Source organism: Schistocerca nitens, unplaced genomic scaffold (assembly GCF_023898315.1).
Source record: "Schistocerca nitens isolate TAMUIC-IGC-003100 unplaced genomic scaffold, iqSchNite1.1 HiC_scaffold_376, whole genome shotgun sequence".
Taxonomy (NCBI): Eukaryota; Metazoa; Arthropoda; class Insecta; order Orthoptera; family Acrididae; genus Schistocerca; species Schistocerca nitens.
In genome coordinates this window covers 4,757,017-4,779,124 of record NW_026045910.1, presented here as the reverse complement: position 1 = coordinate 4,779,124, position 22,108 = coordinate 4,757,017, and the positions used below count along the sequence as shown (strand labels likewise).

Sequence of the window (22,108 nt, the reverse complement as noted above, 5' to 3'; positions counted from 1 at the left end):
TCTAAGTGTACAAATGCTAGAAACATAGGTTTGCCTTTTCTTAATCTTTCTTCTAAGATAAGTCGTAAGGTTAGTATTGCCTCACGTGTTCCAACATTTCTACGGAATCCAAACTGATCTTCCCCGAGGTCCGCTTCTACCAGTTTTTCCATTCGTCTGTAAAGAATTCGCGTTAGTATTTTGCAGCTGTAACTTATTAAACTGATAGTTTGGTAATTTTCACATCTGTCAACACCTGCTTTCTTTGGGATTGGAATTATTATATTCTTCTTGAAGTCTGAGGGTATTTCGCCTGTCTCATACATTTTGGTCACCAGATGGTAGAGTTTTGTCATGACTGGCTCTCCCAAGGCCATCAGTAGTTCTAATGGAATGTTGTCTACTCCCGGGGCCTTGTTTCGAATCAGGTCTTTCAGTGTTCTGTCACACTCTTCATGCAGTATCTTATCTCCCATTTCATCTTCATCTACATCCTCTTCCATTTCCATAATATTGTCCTCAAGTGCATCGCCCTTGTATAAACCCTCTATACACTCCTTCCACCTTTCTGCCTTCCCTTCTTTGCTTAGAACTGGGTTTCCATCTGAGCTCTTGATATTCATACAAGTGGTTCTCTTCTCTCCAAAGGTCTCTTTAATTTTCCTGTAGGCAGTAACTATCTTACCCCTAGTGAGACAAGCCTCTACATCCTTACATTTGTCCTCTAGCCATCCCTGCTTAGCCATTTTGCACTTCCTGTCGATCTCATTTTTGAGACATATGTATTCCTTTTTGCCTGCTTCATTTACTGCATTTTTATATTTTCTCCTTTCATCAATTAAATTCAATATTTCTTCTGTTACCCAAGGATTTTATTAGCCCTCGCCTTTTTACCTACTTGATCGTCTGCTGCCTTCACTACTTCATCCCTCAGAGCTACCCATTCTTCTTCTACTGTATTTCTTTCCCCCATTCCTGTCAATTGTTCCCTTATGCTCTCCCTGAAAGTCTCTACAACCTCTGGTTCTTTCAGTTTATCCAGGTCCCATCTCCTTAAATTCCCACCTTTTTGCAGTTTCTTCAGTTTCAATCTGCAGTTCATAACCAATAGATTGTGGTCAGAATCCACATCTGCCCCTGGAAATGTCTTACAATTTAAAACCTGGTTCCTAAATCTCTGTCTTACCATTATATAATCTATCTGATACCTTTTAGTGTCTCCAGGATTCTTCCAGGTATACAACCTTCTTTTATGATTCTTGAACCAAGTGTTAGCTATGATTAAGTTATGCTCTGTTCAAAATTCTACAAGGCGGCTTCCTCTTTCATTTCTTCCCCCCAATCCATATTCACCTACTATGTTTCCTTCTCTCCCTTTTCCTACTGACGAATTCCAGTCACCCGTGACTATTAAATTTTCGTCTCCCTTCACTACCTGAATAATTTATTTTATCTCGTCATACATTTCATCAATTTCTTCATCATCTGCAGAGCTAGTTGGCATATAAACCTGTACTACTGTAGTAGGCATGGGCTTTGTGTCTATCTTGGCCCATGCTTTGTGTCTATCTTGGCCACAATAATGCGTTCACTATGCTGTTTGTAGTAGCTAACCCGCACTCCTATTTTTTTATTCATTATTAAACCTACTCCTGCATTACCCCTATTTGATTTTGTATTTATAACCCTGTAATCACCTGACCAAAAGTCTTGTTCCTCCTGCCACCGAACTTCACTAATTCCCACTATATCTATATCTAACAGGGTTTGATATTATTTTTTTCATTTTCTCTGTAATAATTCTAAGCTTCTAGGCAGCCACTAATGTTTCGAGATGTATGTAAGGACAGTGGTGATAAGTTTAAGTTTTTAATTAAAAATATTTATGAATGTCCTAATGTTTTTCCCAGTATAATTCTGTTAGATTTCTTTTGTATCCCTAAAAATTTCGGTGTTGCAGGAAAATTACTCCAGAATATGATTCCATATTTTATGTTTGAATGTAAATGTGCACAATATGCACTCACAATTGCCTGTTCATTGGTGCACCTCCCAGGATCATTAAGGCATAAAAGCTTTTATTCAGATGTGGTACTGGATTGTCTTGGGGACAATACAAGTAACATGAAGAGCAATGGTAATCATTTACCAAGTAGTTGATGTGTTGGATGGTTGATAGGCACATAAACAGTACTCAAATTTTTCTCAGCTTTTGGATAATGTTCTTCTTCAGAGTCAAAAACCAAAAGAAACATACTTGGCATAATAAGAGAGGAAAATGGATTATTAGTACCAGACAATATTTGGTAATATGAGAAATTAAAAAAGGGAAAAAAGTTTTGCAGGTGAACCTAAGTGAATGGAAGTACACCTAAAACAAGGGGAGATTTAAGATGGGACAAAATAGTGGTACTGGAGAGAAAAAAGAAAAGAAGATACAAGGAATAGAAATGATAGAAGAAGAAATAAAACGAGACTAGAATAAATTATCATTAACTACAGCCTGGTGGCGACGAGAGTGAAGCACATATTATGTAACAAGTTCTTGTCTGCAAGCATCAGAGGTACTGATACTGAGAGGAGCAATCTCCAGTTAGCATATTCAGCAGAACAAGCATCCCTTATCATATGCTGAAGAGTGTGATTTGGGTGTTCTGTGTTGCAAAGTATATACACTGTCTGATCAAAAGTATCCAGACACCTATTAGTGGAAATTAATACAGGATGTATCCATCCTTCACTTTTATGATGGCTTTAACTGTACTAGGGACACTTTCAATAAAGTGTCTAAATATCTGTGGGAAAGCAGCAGTTCTTTGTCACCTGAAAGTTTTATGTTGGGAAGACAGGACTCTGTGCAAAACAGTCCATTTCAGTAATGTTATTGTCCAGAAATCAAGCTTTAGAGATGCTGCTTCAACAAACTGCATTGTCATGCTGATACAAACAATCATTGCCTCCAAACTGTTCCTCTACTCTATGCAGGACACAATGCTGTATAATGTGTTCATATCCTTCTAGATTTATCTTTTTCTTAAATGAAAGAAGGGGACTACACCCTAACTGTCAAAGACACCCCCATATTGTAACACCACCTCCTTTGTAGTATACTGTTGGTACTACACATGATGGCAGGGAACATCCTTCAGGCATTTGTCAAACCTCAACTGCCCATCAGATTGCTTCAGCACATAGCATGATTCATTCTATATCTACTTTACTCCAAATTGCCAATTTCCAGTCATCCACTGTCCAGTTGCATTGGTCTTTACACCATCTCATATTTCACTTAGCATTGATTATATAAATGTGTGGATTATGAGGAGTTGCTTGACATATTGCATCTGCATCTTCATTACTCAAAATCATCACTTTTTAGTTGCCTACTCTGCAGCTGCATTGACCTTCACACCATCTCAAGTGTGGCTTAACCTTGACTATGAAAATTTGTGACTTACGAGGAGCTGCTTGACCCTTGTACCCCAATCTTTTCAACTCCCTGTGCACAGTCATTGTGCTAGCTGAACTGTTGGTAATACTTTGAACTCATGAGTGATTCCTTCCACTGATTTCAGGCAATTTTTTTTTTTTTTGCAACCACCCTCCACAACTTATGAAGGTCACTGCCCATCAGTACATTTGGGCAGCCTTTCATTGGTTTAGCTGTCATTGTTTTTTAAAGTTTACACTTTACATTCACGTAACCAATAGTTGACTTGGGCAGCTTGAGGAGGATTGACATGCCCATAATGGATTTTTTGCTCTGCTGTAACAGCTTCTCTCCTGATGAAGTAATACACCCCACCTCATTTCATACTTGTGGATCCACCTCTGATGGCAGCTAGTCATCAGTCTGCATGACATAGCGGTGTGCCAATATTTTTTACTTTTTTTCAGATGATGTACTCTGTATGTGCAGTCATCATTACGGATAGCTTAACAGACCCACATAAAATACAGTACAGTAGCTGCACAACAAACTTCAGCACTTATACTTTGACACCAGCCATCTTTTCCACATGAATGTTTCATTTGTTTAGTGACTTTAAAAGTGCCAGCTTTAAAATCCAAAGGAAGTAACACACAACAGTGATACACTATTTTTTTAATTACACACCAATTCATTTCATTCATTTAAAATGTAATGGAACATTAAAATGTTCAATGCAAAGAGATCTCTGGCACTAGCTATGGGTCATAAACTGTGCATTTTGAGAAAAAGCATGTTACCAATGTCAATTCACAAACCTCCTACTAACTGCATTGAATGGTACTTCATGCTCAGGCAATAGGTGGCTGTGGTGGGTTGAACTGAGTGATGGACAACCAATGTGCATGAAAGTTTAAAATCTGTACTTTCAGCAGGTTATAACTGCATACTGTCATAATTATGATGAAATTTTCAACCTGGATCAATTTATGGGGCTGATGTCTTGCAAATGTGCATTTATCTTCTTCAGATATGATAGGTGACCAAACACAATGTCATTGGGAATAGAAATGCCATTCCAACAAATTCTCTTTCCTCCACTTGTATGATTTAATGACCTGGAAACATATGTCCATCTACAATTTGTTGAATATCTCATTAGTCTATTCATTCTCTCACTTTTGTTCACTTGGTGATTAATCTTAGTAATCTTCAACTAATGGTTCAACATTTGTTTTTTCACCTTCTATGGCATGGCAAGGTTTAGCCATTATTGCAAGACCTCTGTGACCATGAGGCTCTGAATTATTGTGTGTATACATTTTTATTCTGGTACTGTGAGTTTTTTTCCATTCCTGTAAATTTTTGAAGTGGGTGATGTCTTCACGTTTGTGCTTATGTTGGCTCGTTTTAGTTTAGCATTGACTGGTGTTGTGATGATATGTTACTGATATTTGCCCCTCTCAGATCTAAGGGGAGGTTAAGAGAGATTTTTTTAACAGTAAAAAATGTTCTTATAGTTTCCTAATACTTTCCATTAGATTAAATGATACAATACCAATGGCTGATTATTGCCCAATGCTTTATTTTCAGGCAGCTCTCTCGCTTGTAAAACCTTCACACATCTCATGTGATATGTATAGTTACACTGTTTGAATGACACATACTACTGTTCATAACTTCATCAGGAGCTTATATAAACTCAGTACCGTACTGTTCAAGGAGGAGGACAATTCATTGGAGAATCTCCTTTCTCACACCTACCCTCTTCAGCCACTCAGTAGCTGGGTGATTCAATAGTTTTTCCTTAAAGAGAGAGAGATAGAAGGATTATTTTCACCTTTGTATCCTCTTAATCTCATTATATTTTTGTTGTGTATCTGTTATAAATGTAATGTTCCTGTTTTAATAATAGATTTATCAGTAGTAATATGAACCCATCAAAGTACTATAGAATGCTAAAATTATATTTATTAGTACATGTGGTAGACATTTTTAATATAAAATCATAGATTACTTTCAAAAAGTAAAAGCTGTGTATAAAAATTGTTATTTTAAGAATCCCAAAGTGAGTTTACCAAAATGAAATGTTACTGCAGTTTGTTTGGTTCATTTTCAAATGGAACCAAGCACTCATTTGCTAAATCACTATGTGGGAAATGTTAGCGACATAAATCCTTGATACAAAGCAGTTGTTAAGGTTGTTAACATATGTCCAAGAAACTACCAGCCACATAAAATTGCATTGAGTAGGAGCTTAACTGCAAATTCCACCTTGAACAGTGGAAAGTCCAAGATAGAATAACAACAGTAGTAAAACTTTCACATTACTGCTTCACTATCAGCTCAGTTTCTATGGAAATTTGAAGCTCTTTTGATTTACCATGAGTGTAAACTTTTGATATGAGGGAGGTGAGACATATGAAAATAAACTGGTAGAAGAAAGATGTTCAACACATGAGGAGACAATGATTGAATCTTCTAATTTCTTGTTCAAAAAAACCAGGGCAGTTTCATCTAATGGTTTCTCCTGATATATTGTGCTATGTCCCCTTTTATTTTTTAGTTTTTTTGCAGTGCTGCCTCATCCCAGTGATATTGGCAATTACTTCCCTTTGTAATCTGTTATTTTTGTCTTATTGTATGGTTGGAAAGATTGTGTATTGAGCAGTTTAACCTTTAATTGATGGACAAATATTAATTAAAGTGTACAAAAGAGAAGACTATTTCAGATGTTGCAGTAGATATAACTTCCATACTAACCAATTCCAACTAATTACAACAGAATTTTTATGCTTGTGACAGACATTTAAGTAAGAAATGCTGATATTCTTCTGAAAATAAAGCAGGTGGGTCATGTTGGGAAGAGAGGGATGAGAGAAGATTCTAGTTCTGATGGCTGCTGTGTGTATACTGTTGAAACAATTCTGAAATTGAGTAGTGAGTAGTTACAGATGGGTAACTTAAAAAAGTTATGTTATTGAAGCTTCCTCAATCTTAAAAATATCAGTGATTCCCGAATCTTTTCATTCTTCTGATACCTTTCACAATTTTTGAGGGATCCAGCTGATTAGTAACAGAGATATGAGATAATTGTCTGCTGCTCTGCGAGAATGCATATTGTAAGTTTTCAAATAAAAAAAGAGAATGAGGAAAATGTTCTGAAGAATGAAATCTTAAAATTCATGATACCATGACTTCCATTTTTCAGAGCAGCTTTGCAGGTATAGCTTTTTTTTAAAGTAATCTCACCATGTATGAAATCTACTGGAAAAAGTTTCTTTTGTTGACAATAAGTAATCAGCAGATATGCATTCTTCCCTTACTTTAAAGAAATATGAACTGTATTAAATAGAAAACAGTTTCCCATTTTTTGAAATCTGTCCAGATCACTGAAAGACAGAATGTTGTAGGATATATACAACTTACATAATAAATTTCAGAGGGCCTTACTTCTCACAATGTTGCCACATTTATAAAGTATTTACAGTGGTAAAATATGCAAAACTGAATACTGGTCACTGTCTTAGGTATTACAGTCAAATTACATTTCTAACATGGCATAACACACATTTTACTATAAAACTTAAGATTTGATTCTACTAATATTTACAATATTAACAAATTGTAATCTAATCTTTCTTATATTTTGCAAAGTGTAGCATCTGTGTTCTCATCTCTTAAAAATGTCTGCAGTGTATAAACAATTTAAATTTTATTCACTTTTATCACAAGTCTTTGCAGGATATGTTAGAGTGTTATTGGAATTCTCTATTAGAAATTTAATGATGTCTTTTTTTGTATTCATATATTGCCTTATCTATTCCTGTTTTAATATTCTCACATGACATATCATGCATCTTGCCTCTATCTCTTAACTTTCACAGAAAATGTTTCACCTTCTTCTCCAAATATTGTTTTATCTGGTTATTTTGCTCATACATTTCCCAGAAGTGTTATCATAAATGTCAGATTCCAATGACTGTCTTAATAAGAGAATTTTTATTGATACCAGCACATACTTTGAAGCATGGCTTCATCATCAGGGGTTCAGCTTATACTGACTTTCAAAGTGTAGTTAAAGTGAATATAATACAGAAAAACTTATGGAAATAGTGTTCAGATCTACAAAAATGTGTACTGGTTATAAACTGAAGGTTGATTTGAGCATCATAATGCTCTGCCAAAGATGACTTTATTTATGTGGTATGCTCTCAACTTTTTCTAATCTATGAATTAACATACATGGATAACTGTAAGGTGACTATATTTTAATATTGAATCTAAATCATGATACTGTTCATCATTTATAATATACAGAAATCATAGTCAGACATGAAACTTAGACTAAATTACAAAGGAAATCATAAGACCATATGTAGATGAAATACTGGGCCTTTAGGCTTGCAGTCTGATACTGTCCAAGTTGCAGATAGAACATGCACTAATTATGAAATGTAGCTATGCATACAAACATCATTTCTTCTCATATATCATTTTAAATTTGCTTTATTCTCCCATATAAGCACACATATTTAATATTCTAACATCACAACCTTCATTAATTAAATGAAGCCCTTTTGATGAAACTATTCTTTAAACATACATCGTTGGGTGATGAAAATATTGGTAGCTTATAGACTTTGTCTTTTGACATATTATGAAATTTCCCATAAATGTTTGCAAGTGTTGATATCCTGCTATCAGATGTTTATTTCCTGAAGGATATTGGAATAGCAGTTCACAAATAAATTTGTATGATATTTTTTCAGGGGGCATAGAGCAACCAAAAGTGACTTCCGTAATTGGACTGTTTCGACGAGAAAGTGCTGGTTCAGTTCACCAGGAATCAAGGGCAAGTTCAGAATCTTCACTTCGAGAATCCCCACCACCAACTTCCAACACTGTGCTCCTTATAGAGGAGCCAGTATCTCTCCCAGGACCAGGAAGACGTCCACCCACTGCAAGAAGAGGCTCAATGCTGGAATTAGGATCATCTGTAAATCCGATTCCAGAAGAAGATAATATCAGTTCTCCTCTGGACATTGCAGGTGGCAATGGAAGATGGCCGACTGTGCGTCCTCCTCCACCACGGCTTGCTGTTCTTGCCACATCTTCTTCCTCTTCTTCTTCCTCCTCTTCACTTGAGTCTAGTGCTGATGAAGAGGAAAAGGCAGTTGTTGCGCGGACGCACAAATAGTTAAGGCTTCCCCGCTCACATGAAGGAGCAAACCTGACGAATATTCGCTACAGGTATCTTCGTAAATTTGAAAGGTTGTAGACCACAGTATTTTTTCTGAACTGTCTATTAGACAGTCAGTCTGACATTAAGGTGAAATTTTTGGGACACTGTGTAATACGGTGTTATTTAAGATGAAATGCATGTTGATCAAAGAGTGAGTTTCATTAAGTTATGGTGCCTTTTATTTTTCTCCCAAAGTGTATTTTTTGCCTGCAGAATTTTCTTTTCTTCTTCAGACATTAATGCGTGATATTTAATGCATCTTGCAGTGACATTAAAAAGGAGTGTGTTAAAAAAACTGGTAACTGGAAAAGAAATGGTAATACACACTTTTATAAGTTATTTCTTGCCTTAATGAACAGCACAAAATGTAAACAAGAGTAATTGTTGCTGTCTTGAAATGCAACAGAAGTGGTTACTGAGGAGTGCAGAAGTACTTATTATAAAATATTAATCGCACATTCTAATTACATGTACTACTTAAGAGTGATTCTCAATCCATATTATTGTTGATTACACCTCATTACTATATTTTTGCTCATTTTATGGTGAAAATCAAAACATTTTGAGAAATGAATATGTATTTTCTAAGATGAAATGCAGTCAGCTGATTAGTTTTATTGGCTGGTTAAAAGCAACACTAGAATTAATAAACTTATGTGCCTATCTAGTGCTAACCATGTTGGTTGTTGTGTCAACGAATCTATTTTAGGATGAGGACAATACAAAATGATGGTTACCTTGTAAAACAAAACAAAAAAACAAAAAACAAAAAAACTTTCTCTGTGATGAAGAAAGGCTGGTTTGTACAGAAAAAGATTAGTATTGTAACTTTGCTAAGAGGAGTACATGGTGTAAGGTATATTTTTGAAGGTGCTGTGTTTGAGTATGAACTGATTAAGAAGTTGATTAAAAATAATATCTGATAAAGGGTATGAAATGATTTTTACTAGGTGGAGATAGGTTCTCATTTTAGAGTGTATGTAATTATTTTAAATAGACCATGGTGCTAATACTATTTTATTGTTATCACATAGGTAAAAAGTTTATTTTCATAGATCAGATATCCATAATGAAATATGGTTGAGTTAGTAAAATAACAGAAATGTTGTAAGTTGTAATGGGATGGAAAATTACATACTGAATGATAAAAATTTGTTTTCATGTCATTATGCTTTCATCTGTCACATCTGTGTAAAACTTTCTGAACACATATATCATTTTATGCACAAAAATAACTTCTTGACAAGTGTTTAAGATTGTTTAATTTGTAATATCTTTATGTTTTGCTCATCTGTCATTCTTGTAACAGCTGTGCAACACATGAGAACAGATATTACAACCTCTTACCTCCTTGATCACAGATAGTCTAAGCTTTGTGAAAGAATTTATAGATGTTTCTTCATAATTTCTTTTAAAAATATAATTTTAGCAGTTCTATGCTAATGCCATAACCTCCAGCCATATCATATCTTTGCCATCAAAAGTATTCTACCACATCCATTTCAAGCGGAATGTAAGTCTACTCACTTTAAAAAACTTGAATGTATGAGCAGAGATTGCTCCATTACCATAGTATGCTTAAATTTTTCATATGGAATTAGTATAGTTTTTCACATTATCACATCACAACTTGTTACCAGCTACTTACTTTTCAAGCACAGTTGTTCCTAACTAAATCTCAGCAGTATTAGTTTCCTCTATAATAGTACATCTGTTAGTAGGTTATTTTCTGACAAAAACAGAATGAATGATCTAATGGCAGTTGTACCTGACAGCAGAGATGAAATTAAAATTATATCTTATTTGTCAAACATGTTCTTAAATGTTTTTTCGGATGCAGAAATATTTCCGACTACTGATGTCTTTGACATTAAAATCAGACTATGTATAATTAAACTCTATGCAAATATGCATTTCATTAGTGGTGAGAGAATATGATTCATTTTTATTTCTCAATAACACTTTATCATTTTCTGAACTGCTATAGGTATATTTTGGTAGGATGCCAGACTCATCTAAAGTGTATGTGCTTATAATTTTCAAAGAAGTTTTTCTTTTTTAGCTATCTTCTTTTCTTTGTGTGTTAAATATATATTACAAATAATGGGTGGACATGACTTCCACAAATTTTGATATAATCACTAATAAATGATGGTTGTACTGAAATACAAACATAAAAGGCAATGTGAAAATTAAAATTAAGAATCAGAAATTTTCAGATCTGTAAAAGAATTATATTCAGTGGAAACATTCATTCTCTTATGCAAATGACTGCCATTTTTTCTGTAGGATTTGCCTAATTCAGTCCATGCACTGCATTTATATTTTATTCCATGTTTCTTTGTTTATGTATCATCCCATGTTCTTTCTGCTTGGGATAGTAAAAATGTTGTTCAGTGATATTTCTGCCAGTACTTAAAATTTCCTTTCATCGTATATCCTTTGTGCTTGGGGTAATGACAATATTTTTAATGATATTTTGACCAGTACTTAAAATTTCAGTAAAGTTATCATTAGTATGTATTCTATACTCTCTCATCAAGTTTGTGTAACTTGTATATATTTACCTCTTTTGGACAAGGATTCTAAATATTTTCTGTGTAAACTGCTGGTCAGTAGACACAATACTGCCTAACTACTGTATTTATTAAAAAATACATTGAGCATCACTATTAATATTCAGGGCTAAAAAAATAATGATCTATTTCTCAACTTTAATAAAGTTCTCAGATGCTTGGGTATACCATTTAGATGGGAAGCATAGAAATTTGTACTGAAGGCTTAAGCAGTGCTGACTGTCTATGAGGGCTTTTTACTTTGGTGATAAAACCATCTCACTAGTGCCTTGTTCGATTACAGCATTTTAAGGCTGTAATCTCAGCAGTGTGTTAGATGCACTATTTATTTATGTAATGTGTAATGTGAATTATGAATTTGTTATAAATGAAGGATATTGAAGTGTGTGAATGGAGATGAGATTAAAGTATAAATACATAAATTTTATCCTTTTGTTTTTACACATGCAGTGCGTTTCACACTTCCAATTATAAACCTGGTACCTAATACTGACATAATGAATATCATTATCTCTTCATTTTAACTTCTTTTGTACCTGCTACCACTGTAAACTGTTAAATATATGTTTCCATCTGGTAGAAAAACAACTATTCTCCTACAGCTGACTGAAGTATGGTACATAGTCTTAACTAGGTTTTAAGAGCTCACTCATACACAAACAACTACAAAGCCACCCAAACACTCACCTGCAGTCACACTAACACTCTTACATCTTAATAACAAAGCCTTTGTAGAACCTATTTTCATGAAAAAAATTTGAATGTCAATCGGAAATCTAATTATCTTAATGTGATATAAATGCATCTGTTTGTAAGTGCCTGCAACCAGTTACACAATCATATTGACTTACTACTTCAGCTAAAGCTGAGAAGAAGTAAGCTTTATCTCTCTCTCTCTCTCTCACTGCACATGTGTGTGTGTGGGGAGGGGCGGTGGGGGGCACATGCGCACACTCTTTGCACACTACACGTCTTTCATCTACAAGTGAGCTACACACTCTTTACACACTACCTGTCATTCATCTGCAAGTGAACTGTTGCCTCTTTGCACTCCCTGACTTTATCTTTTTCTCATTACATGCACTGGTGTAGCTCCTACTGAAGCTTCAAATTGGTGACCACTTCATTACAGTAAAGATACAGGAAGTGTCTACCAATTCTGTCAGTATTGATGGAACTGTGGGAAATACATTCCTCACAATATTGCTACACTTGAGCCCAACTTGTGCCATGTGTTGGCACATGCATGACTGATCTGCAGAACAAAATAATGGACACAGAAATGTTCTTTTGATTCCTTATTGGAACTGGACTGCTACTTATAACATATATACCTGTATCAGAATAATGAAGTGATTGACAGCAAAGTGCAGTTGAGCATGGAAGTAGGCAATGTTATTGGTTTGCCATTGTGTGCGCACCCACTATGACTGTAGCAGCAACAGCTGCATAGTTCCTTACTGGACTACCTACTCACACTGCCTTTTAATGTGTGGTACTGAATTTGCTTTACAGTATCGTTATATCCTTGTGGCTTAACAGATACATTCCCATGTATAAAATGATACCGCATTCCTATTATTTGTATATCTCAATAAAAGCATCAGGTAGCACATTGTCTCTTACAATAATCAGAATGAATCACATAAGTTGTCATATTTGATATGAAAGGGGTGTTAAAAAGGATCTGAATAGTTCATGTAAATACAATAACTAACAACATTAAAAACTACAAACTGCTTGAGTATTTACCAATCAGTGTAGTGTGCATGCAAAGTGTCATACTTGTGCAAAGAAGTATATCTTGTAATGAGATGAGATTTTTTGTGCAACTGCAGTACATCCCATTCAGTCAGAAATGTGAAATACAAACACAAAAATAAAGACGAATTAAGGCAAAGATAAAAGCCTCTTAGTTCAGAATCGCTTTCTTCCTCAAAACTGTCATTATCTGAGCTCTGGTCCAAGGATGAGCCACAGGAATTGCCCAAGGATATAATTATATTTTCTATATTAATATCAACACTCTATTCACTATTCCACACTTCTTTAACGAACATTTCTGTGTGGCATACAATATTTCTCCTCTTCTACCACTGCTTCGTCTAACAGTCTTTGAATTTCTGACAAAGTGAAGCTTTTGTTATTTGTTGACACACAATTTTTAACTCGTGCCCAAATCATTTTGATGGTGTTAAATTGGCAGTGGTATGGTGGAAGCCTAAGAACCCTGTAACCATGTTCTTTAGCTACCTCATCCATAAAATACTGTTGAAACTGTGGCTTATTTTTCTTTAATATTTCCATGAGCTCCATCTTACATAAATTGTCCTCAATTTTTACATTGTGGCATTTCAACCATTCAACAATGTCGGTTTTTTTCTTTGCTATCATTGGGGCATTATCTTTAATAACTGAATGGTGTGGGGCCTTATCCATTACAGTCAGATGGCTGATTTAAGTTTTCCAGTTGTTGCCCTTGAAACACTTCAGAAAACTATCGTGGTTAATCTCCTCATGGTAGCCATTTGTTTTTCTCAATTTGTAAATGAGGAGATATTTAGGTATGAAACCAGATGCATTTCCAGCATGCAAGACAATTACTCTTGCTCCCTTTCCCACTGGAACAGCAGAAGTTTCACATATGCTATCATCTGTCCAATATTCTCTGAAGGAATGACCAGCATTTACCCATGTTTTGTCAAGCCAGACAGTGTCTGCATGTGGCACTTTAATGATAGTTCTTAAAAATTGACAAAGCCATGCTATGATGTCACATCATTCCATTATAATTTTCTGCCCATTAATTATTTATAGCAAAAACCAAGGGCTCTGATAACCATTAACAAAGACAGTTTGCTGCTGCTGAACAACTCTGCCTTGTAAAGAGCAACACACAGCCTTTTTATAGTTCAATCTTCTTTTCTCCTGTAATGCCCATATATGTGGCAGTGAACAGTATTTTTGTGTATCTTCAAGGCATCTGCAGTTCTTTTCATTTCAACAAGCTTCCTTAGAGGCAGTAGAGTTGCTCCATTGTCCTTCTCTTTCCCTAAGTACACAAACTCGCATGTCTCACCACACAAAGCTTGAGAAGATTGCTGAACTTCCCATTTAGCAGCCACACTTTTTCACACACTTTCACCACAAGCTTCAGACATTCTGTAGCACAAAATAAACTCGCTGCACACAGGAACAAAGCACACAATGTAATGGACCACAACTGTTAACAATGTCAGCCACAAGCATCATCTACAACTGGCTAAAGTAGCCACTAGCAGCGATAGCAGAGAGATTTGACAATGGTGAATGGAACAAGAAGCACAGCAAATCACATTCTCTCATTGGCTGTTGCTGTGATAACGGTGCTGTGAACAGCTTGGTGTCAATCACTTTGTTATTCTGATCTGGATATAGCATATAGAATGATTACAGAGAGGCTGTCTGTACTGCCTTAGAAAGGGCAGATGACAAACCATGAATAATATGCAGTGAGTGACACATGGTGGGTGCTCACAGTTAAAGGTCCTGACACAACTTATCACACATGACCCTCTTGACAAGGCACGAAGCAATCTATAACTTGCAAACATGCTTGTGACAGTCAACGTAACTTAGACAAATATGTCAGCACACATTTATAACTAAACTGTACACACACAATGTTATTGCGACAATAAAACAGTCAGGTACTTGTAATACAAGAGGCGGTTGACAAGGTGACAATGGATGCATTTTCTCTTCACTTAGTCGAGCACAACTCAAATAACATTATTAAATACTCTTGCTGTACTGGCAAGCGAAATGGCATGCTGTCAATAAGGACACAGTTACACTCTAATACCATAATGTACACAAGGCACAAAAGAAACAGGCAAAAGGACAAGCCATGTATGATTTTATAATAATTGCAGTGTGAGCAAGGGAAGAGTGATACAGTTCATCAAGCTGTAGACGTTAATACAAGAAATTCTGCAAGGTGGACGTACTAAGCTGCAAAAATGAAGCTTCTTGGCAGTGCATACAGATCTACTGCAAAACTTGGTCTGTATCAAGAGTAAATGAAGCACTCTGCGACATGCTCTCAATAAGGCTTGCAGATGCCAGCAATTACAGTTTGGCCAAAGCATGCCATACTGACTCACTGGCATTGTCATCACTTCACTTGTGCCCACTTGGAGCACTGTTGTGGCAAGCTGTCAAATGTTCAATCTTCTAACACAAAAGCTGTGGGATTAACACTAAGAAAAATGTTTTTCTCATTTAAATGGAGCTGTGAGTTGCACAGTGCATGTGCAGGAAGTGCTGGTCATGGAGCACTTTTCTGCCACATGCCTTTCTGGGAAAAACCCTGAGCTGCAGCAAGGAAGTGCATTGCAGAGAGAAATTCTGGTTCTTGGGTCTGCTTTTGCTCATGGCCCAATCCAGTGCCTTGCGACATGTCATCTGCTGTTGACATCTGTTGAAGCAGATGTATGGCAGGCACATATACACTGTAGTTTCATCACCACACAGTTCCCCTCTTCTGAGGAGACAGTGCATGGTGGACCTGGTTTTGTCCCATGGTCAGCCTGGCATAAGGCTGATGCCATGCCACGCCGGCAGCCAAGGCCAGGCGGGAGGTGTGGACAGTGTGGTACCATTGTCAGTCTGTGTGGTGGGGCATGATGTGACATAGGGGCAGGTTCTGGGGGGGAAGCAGTAGTGTGCCAGCACAAGGGCAGGTAACGTACAGTGGGTGGTGCACAGTGTGCCCTGCTTGGGAGGTACAGTGGGCACTGTCCTGTATCACTGCTGCGGGGAATCCACTGCTAGCACCTCGTCTTGTAGACTGGGTCACACATCGCTGGTGTGGCAGATGGGGATGGGTTTAGCAGCGAGGGTAGAATGGCTGGTGTCATCAGTGGCTCCGCTGAGGCAGGCAGCGGTGTATATGGCAGGGCAGCTCCCTCTCTAGGGTCCCACGGGCTTCTACCTGGGTTGGCATTGTTGGCTGAGGTGCTTCCATCACCATTGCATGGTGCCACCTGAATTTTGATGGTTGGCAGTGCACACAAGCTCAGGGGCTCTGGGGTTTGAGTGTGTACACCATCTTCAGATAATCAGTGGAGACCATGGTGTGGTGCCTTGCGAGAGGATGAACTGTGGGCCAGGGAGCTGCAGGCAGAGAGGTATCTGGAGCATCACATCATTTGCTTGGAGGGGGGATGGGTGTCCACTGGTTGCAGGTATGCCATTGAGTCATGGAGCTGCTACACAAAGACTGGGATTCAGGTCATAAACGGCAGGAGGTACGGCTCAGTGAGGTAACTGTACATGAGTTCCATGGCAGATGTGCCCAAGTCAGCTTTGTGTACCACCTGCAAATGTAAGAGGACTAGAGGCAGAGTGGCAGACAAAGTTGCAGAGTGGCTTGTACAGCAGCTTTTAAAGATCTGTGAAAATGCTGCACCTGTTATTGATGGCAGAGTGGTACCCCATGTTGCAAGGTGCACAAGTATGTTGCAAGTTTACGCAGGAGTCTTAAATACATGTGATGTGCCATTTGAAGTCCATGGGAAATAAAGTCCATGGGAAATACAGTTCTCCCTATTTTTCTACTTGTTATCTCAACTTGAGCTGGCTGTTGGCACACATGGACTGGATCTGCACTATGAAATAACAGATACAGAAATGTTCGCACAGTTCCTTTATTGGAACGTATAGCGTATAGTAGGATTACAGTGGGGCTGTCTGTACTTGTCTTAGAGAGAACAGACACCAAACTGCAAATAATTTGCAGTGGGTGACACACAGTGAGTGCTCACAGTTTGAGGATGGGACACCATTTATCACACATGGCCCAGTTGACAAGGCACTAAACAATCTATATATTGTGAATGCCTTTATGACAGTCTACATAACTTAGAGAAATATGTCAGCACACAGTTATAACTAGACTGGACAATGAAACACTATCACACACTCATGATATAAGAGGAGGTGGATGAAGTGACCACAGGTGCATTTTCTCTAAGCTTAATCATGCATGAGACAAACAATACAATTAAATACTCTTGCTACAGTTGGGAGGGAAACTGCGCATTATCAATTAGAGTAAGTTACACACTAATAACATAATGTGCATGAGACACAAAACAGGCAGGTGAAAGGACAAATGTGAGCAAGAGATGCGTGATGAGGAAACCGATAACTGTTTTACATCATGATCATTGTAAACAAATCTACTACAGTTGTAAAATAGTTTATTGACCAACATCTTACATGACAAAAGTTACTATATGCTACCGCAGTTGCAGTTGAGAAAAATATTGTCTGTCTTGAGGTCGAAGTTGTGTGACAGTGAAGTTATTTGGACTCATTAAGAGACATAGGTGAAACCAAGTTAATTGTTGGATGTTTTTACCAGCCATCCTACTCTTCTGTGACAGTTCTAGAGTCATTCAAAGAACGTCTATAATGAGTAGTGTGGAAATACCCACTAGTAGGAGGCGACTTTGTTCTACCGAGTATAGACAGGGCTGTCTATGGATTCACTGCAGGGGTACAGATATACAGTCATGCAAAATACTTTTGAACACCTTTTCTGAAACCTATCTAGAGCAGCTAGCTCAGCAGCCTACACACAATGGAAATATCTTAGATCTTGTAACTACAAATAAGCCAGGCATTAGTGTCACTGTCAGTATAGAAACAGGGATTAGCAATGATGATATGATTATAGCAACTATGGTTACAAAAAGTAATAAACCAGTCAAGAAGGCTAGGAGAGTGTATCTGCTAGATAGAGCAGATAGCCAGTTGTTCAAATCTCACTTAGACAGTGAACTGACATCAATTAGTTTCAGTGAGATGAACATAGAGGAATTATGGGCAAAGTTTAAGCAGATTGTAAATCGTGGTCTGGAGAGTTACGTGCCTAGTAAGTGGATAAAGGATGGAAAAGGCCCACCGTGGTTTAATAATGAAATTCAAAAGATGCTGAGGAAGCAGAGGCTGTTGCACTCTTAATTCAAAAGAGAATGCACAAATGATGACAAGCAAAGGTTAGTAGAGATTCATGCATCTGTGAAACTATCTAAGGGTGAAGCTTACAACAACTAGTACCATCACACCTTAGCAAAAGATCTGGCAGAGAACCGAGAAAATCCTTGTCCTATGTAATATCACTAAGTGTATCTGTGGCTTCCATTTAGTCCCTTGTTGACCAGTGTGGTGGGCAGTTGAAGCAAAACAAAAGCTGAAGTTTTAAATTGCACGTTCAAGAAATCATTCACACAGGAGAATCATATAGACATACTGTCACTTGACCATTGGACGGACTCCTGTATGGATGACATAGTAATAGCATCCCTGGCATAGAGAAACAGCTGAAAGATTTCAAAGGAAATAAATCACCAGATCCAGGTGGAATCCCAATTTGTCATTTACAGAGAGTACTCTATTGCATTGGCCCCTTACGTAGCTTGCATTTATTGTGAATTTCTCGCCAAACACAAAGTCTCAGGTTACTGCAAAAAAGTGCAGGTGACTTAGATACTATAAGAAGGGTAGAAGGGCAGACCCGCATAATTACAGACCAATATCCCTAACTTTGGTTTGCTGCAGAATCCTTGAACATATTCTCAGTTTGAATATCATAAACTTTATTGAGACAGAGAGGCCTATGTCCACGAATCAGCATGGCTTTGAAAGCATTGCTCGTGAGAAACTCAGCTTACTCTTTTCTCACGTGACGTACTGTGAACTATGGATGAAGGGCAACTGGCAGATCCTATATTCCTAGATTTCCAGAAAGCATTTGACACAGAGCCTCATTGCAGGCTGGTAATGAAGGTACAGGCATATGGAGGAAGTTCACATATAGGTAAGGGGCTCAAAGAATTCTTAAGTAATAGAACCCAGCATGTTGCCCTCAATGGCAAATGTTCATCAAAGGCAAGTGTATCATCAGAAATGCCCCAGGGAAAACAAAGATGATGTGACTTACCAAACGAAAGCGCTGGCAGGTCGATAGACACACAAACAAACACAAACATACACACAAAATTCTAGCTTTTGCAACCAACGGTTGCTTTGCCAGGAAAGAGGGAAGGAGAGGGAAAGACGAAAGGATGTGGGTTTTAAGGGAGAGGGTAAGGAGTCATTCCAATCCCGGAAGCGGAAAGACTTACCTTAGGGGGAAAAAAGGACGGGCATACACTCGCACACACACACATATCCATCCACACATCGATTATGGTAAAAAGGAGAAGGTGAATACAAAGTGGAAGTACTGGCAAAAACAGAAAGAGAAAATAAGACAACAGAAAAAATTTCGAAATGTAACAGTGACAATAACAAACGTAATTGTTGGGTTCAAATTAATGATATGAATATAATAGAGGGAAACATTCCACGTGGGAAAAATATATCTAAAAACAAAGATGATGTGACTTACCAAACGAAAGCGCTGGCAGGTCGATAGACACACAAACAAACACAAACATACACACAAAATTCTAGCTTTCGCAACCAACGGTTGCTTTGTCAGGAAAGAGGGAAAGACGAAAGTATGTGGGTTTTAAGGGAGAGGGTAAGGAGTCATTCCAATCCCGGGAGCGGAAAGACTTACCTTAGGGGGAAAAAAGGACGGGCATACACTCGCACACACACACATATCCATCCACAAATGATTCTGAGGACAGGATGGGCAACAATCTGTGTTTGCTGGTGATGCTGTGGTGTATGATAAGGTGTCAAAGGTGAGTGATTGTAGGAAAATACAAGATGATTTAGACAAAATTTCTAATTAGTACGATGAATGGCAACTAGCTCTTAATGTGGAAAAATATAAGTTAATGTCGATGAGTAGCGAGAACAAACCTTTCGAGTTCAATTACAGTATTACTAGTATCCTGCTTGATACAGTCCAGTCATTTAAATATATGGGCGTAACTTTGCAAAGTGATGTGAAATGGAATTAGCATATGAGAACTGCGGTAGGGAAAGCAAATGGTTGATTTTGGTTTATTAGGAGAATTTTAGGAAGGAGTGGTTTACCTGCAAAGGAGATGGCCTGTGGGATGCTGATGTGACCTATTTTTGTGTGCTGCTCAAGTTTTGGGATCTGTACCAGGTCAGACGGAAAGACGATGTCAAAGCAGTTCAGAGGCAGCCTGCTAGATTTCTGGCCAGTAGGTTCAAACAACATGTAAGTGTTAAGGAGATGCTTTGGGAATTCAAATGGGAATCCCTGGAGGCAAGGTGATGTTCTTTTCGAGAAACAATATTGAGAAAATTTTGAGAACCAGCATTTGACGCTGACTGCAAAACAATTCTACTGCCACCAACATACATTGTGCATAAAGACCATGCAGATAAGATACAAGAAATCAGGGCTCATGTGGAAGCATATAGATAGCTGTTTTTTCTCTCATTGTTGTAGTAGTACTGGAATCCTCCACCATGCACTGTATGGTGGCTTCCAGAGTATCTATCAAGGTGTAGATGTAGTTCCATAGTTTAGGAGTCTTAGCTCTATCATCAGGTGCATCTGAAAACTAGCACTAGTAGGACATCATATCCATGCCGTAACAACTAATACACTCCTGGAAATGGAAAAAAGAACACATTGACACCAGTGTGTCAGACCCACCATACTTGCTCCGGACACTGCGAGAGGGCTGTACAAGCAATGATCACACGCACGGCACAGCGGACACACCAGGACCCGCGGTGTTGGCCGTCGAATGGCGCTAGCTGCGCAGCATTTGTGCACCGCCGCCGTCAGTGTCAGCCAGTTTGCCGTGGCATACGGAGCTCCATCGCAGTCTTTAACACTGGTAGCATGCCGCGACAGCGTGGACGTGAACCGTATGTGCAGTTGACGGACTTTGAGCGAGGGCGTATAGTGGGCATGCGGGAGGCCGGGTGGACGTACCGCCGAATTGCTCAACACGTGGGGCGTGAGGTCTCCACAGTACATCGATGTTGTCGCCAGTGGTCGGCGGAAGGTGCACGTGCCCGTCGACCTGGGACCGGACCGCAGCGACGCACGGATGCACGCCAAGACCGTAGGATCCTACGCAGTGCCGTAGGGGATCGCACCGCCACTTCCCAGCAAATTACGGACACTGTTGCTCCTGGGGTATCGGCGAGGACCATTCGCAACTGTCTCCATGAAGCTGGGCTACGGTCCCGCACACCGTTAGGCCGTCTTCCGCTCACGCCCCAACATCGTGCAGCCCGCCTCCAGTGGTGTCGCGACAGGCGTGAATGGAGGGACGAATGGAGACGTGTCGTCTTCAGCGATGAGAGTCGCTTCTGCCTTGGTGCCAATGATGGTCGTATGCGTGTTTGGCGCCGTGCAGGTGAGCGCCACAATCAGGACTGCATACAACCGAGGCACACAGGGCCAACACCCGGCATCATGGTGTGGGGAGCGATCTCCTACACTGGCCGTACACCACTGGTGATCGTCGAGGGGACACTGAATAGTGCACGGTACATCCAAACCGTCATCGAACCCATCGTTCTACCATTCCTAGACCGGCAAGGGAACTTGCTGTTCCAACAGGACAATGCACGTCCGCATGTATCCCGTGCCACCCAACGTGCTCTAGAAGGTGTAAGTCAACTACCCTGGCCAGCAAGATCTCCGGATCTGTCCCCCATTGAGCATGTTTGGGACTGGATGAAGCGTCGTCTCACGCGGTCTGCACGTCCAGCACGAACGCTGGTCCAACTGAGGCACCAGGTGGAAATGGCATGGCAAGCCGTTCCACAGGACTACATCCAGCATCTCTACGATCGTCTCCATGGGAGAATAGCAGCCTGCATTGCTGCTAAAGGTGGATATACACTGTACTAGTGCCGTCATTGTGCATGCTCTGTTGC

At 38.7% G+C, this 22,108-nt stretch overlaps 1 protein-coding gene across 1 annotated transcript in view; it reads left to right on the top strand.

Moving 5' to 3' along the window:
- LOC126229635 (sodium/hydrogen exchanger 3-like) overlaps window positions 1–11,625 on the top strand; it is a 702,719-nt gene extending 691,094 nt beyond the window's left edge. The window contains exon 14 of the mRNA XM_049942376.1: window positions 8,182–11,625. Within this exon, the coding sequence (XP_049798333.1) occupies window positions 8,182–8,609 (428 nt within the window). The 3' untranslated portion in view covers window positions 8,610–11,625. The remainder of the gene's footprint in view (window positions 1–8,181) is intronic.
- Window positions 11,626–22,108: the final 10,483 nt, after the last annotated feature.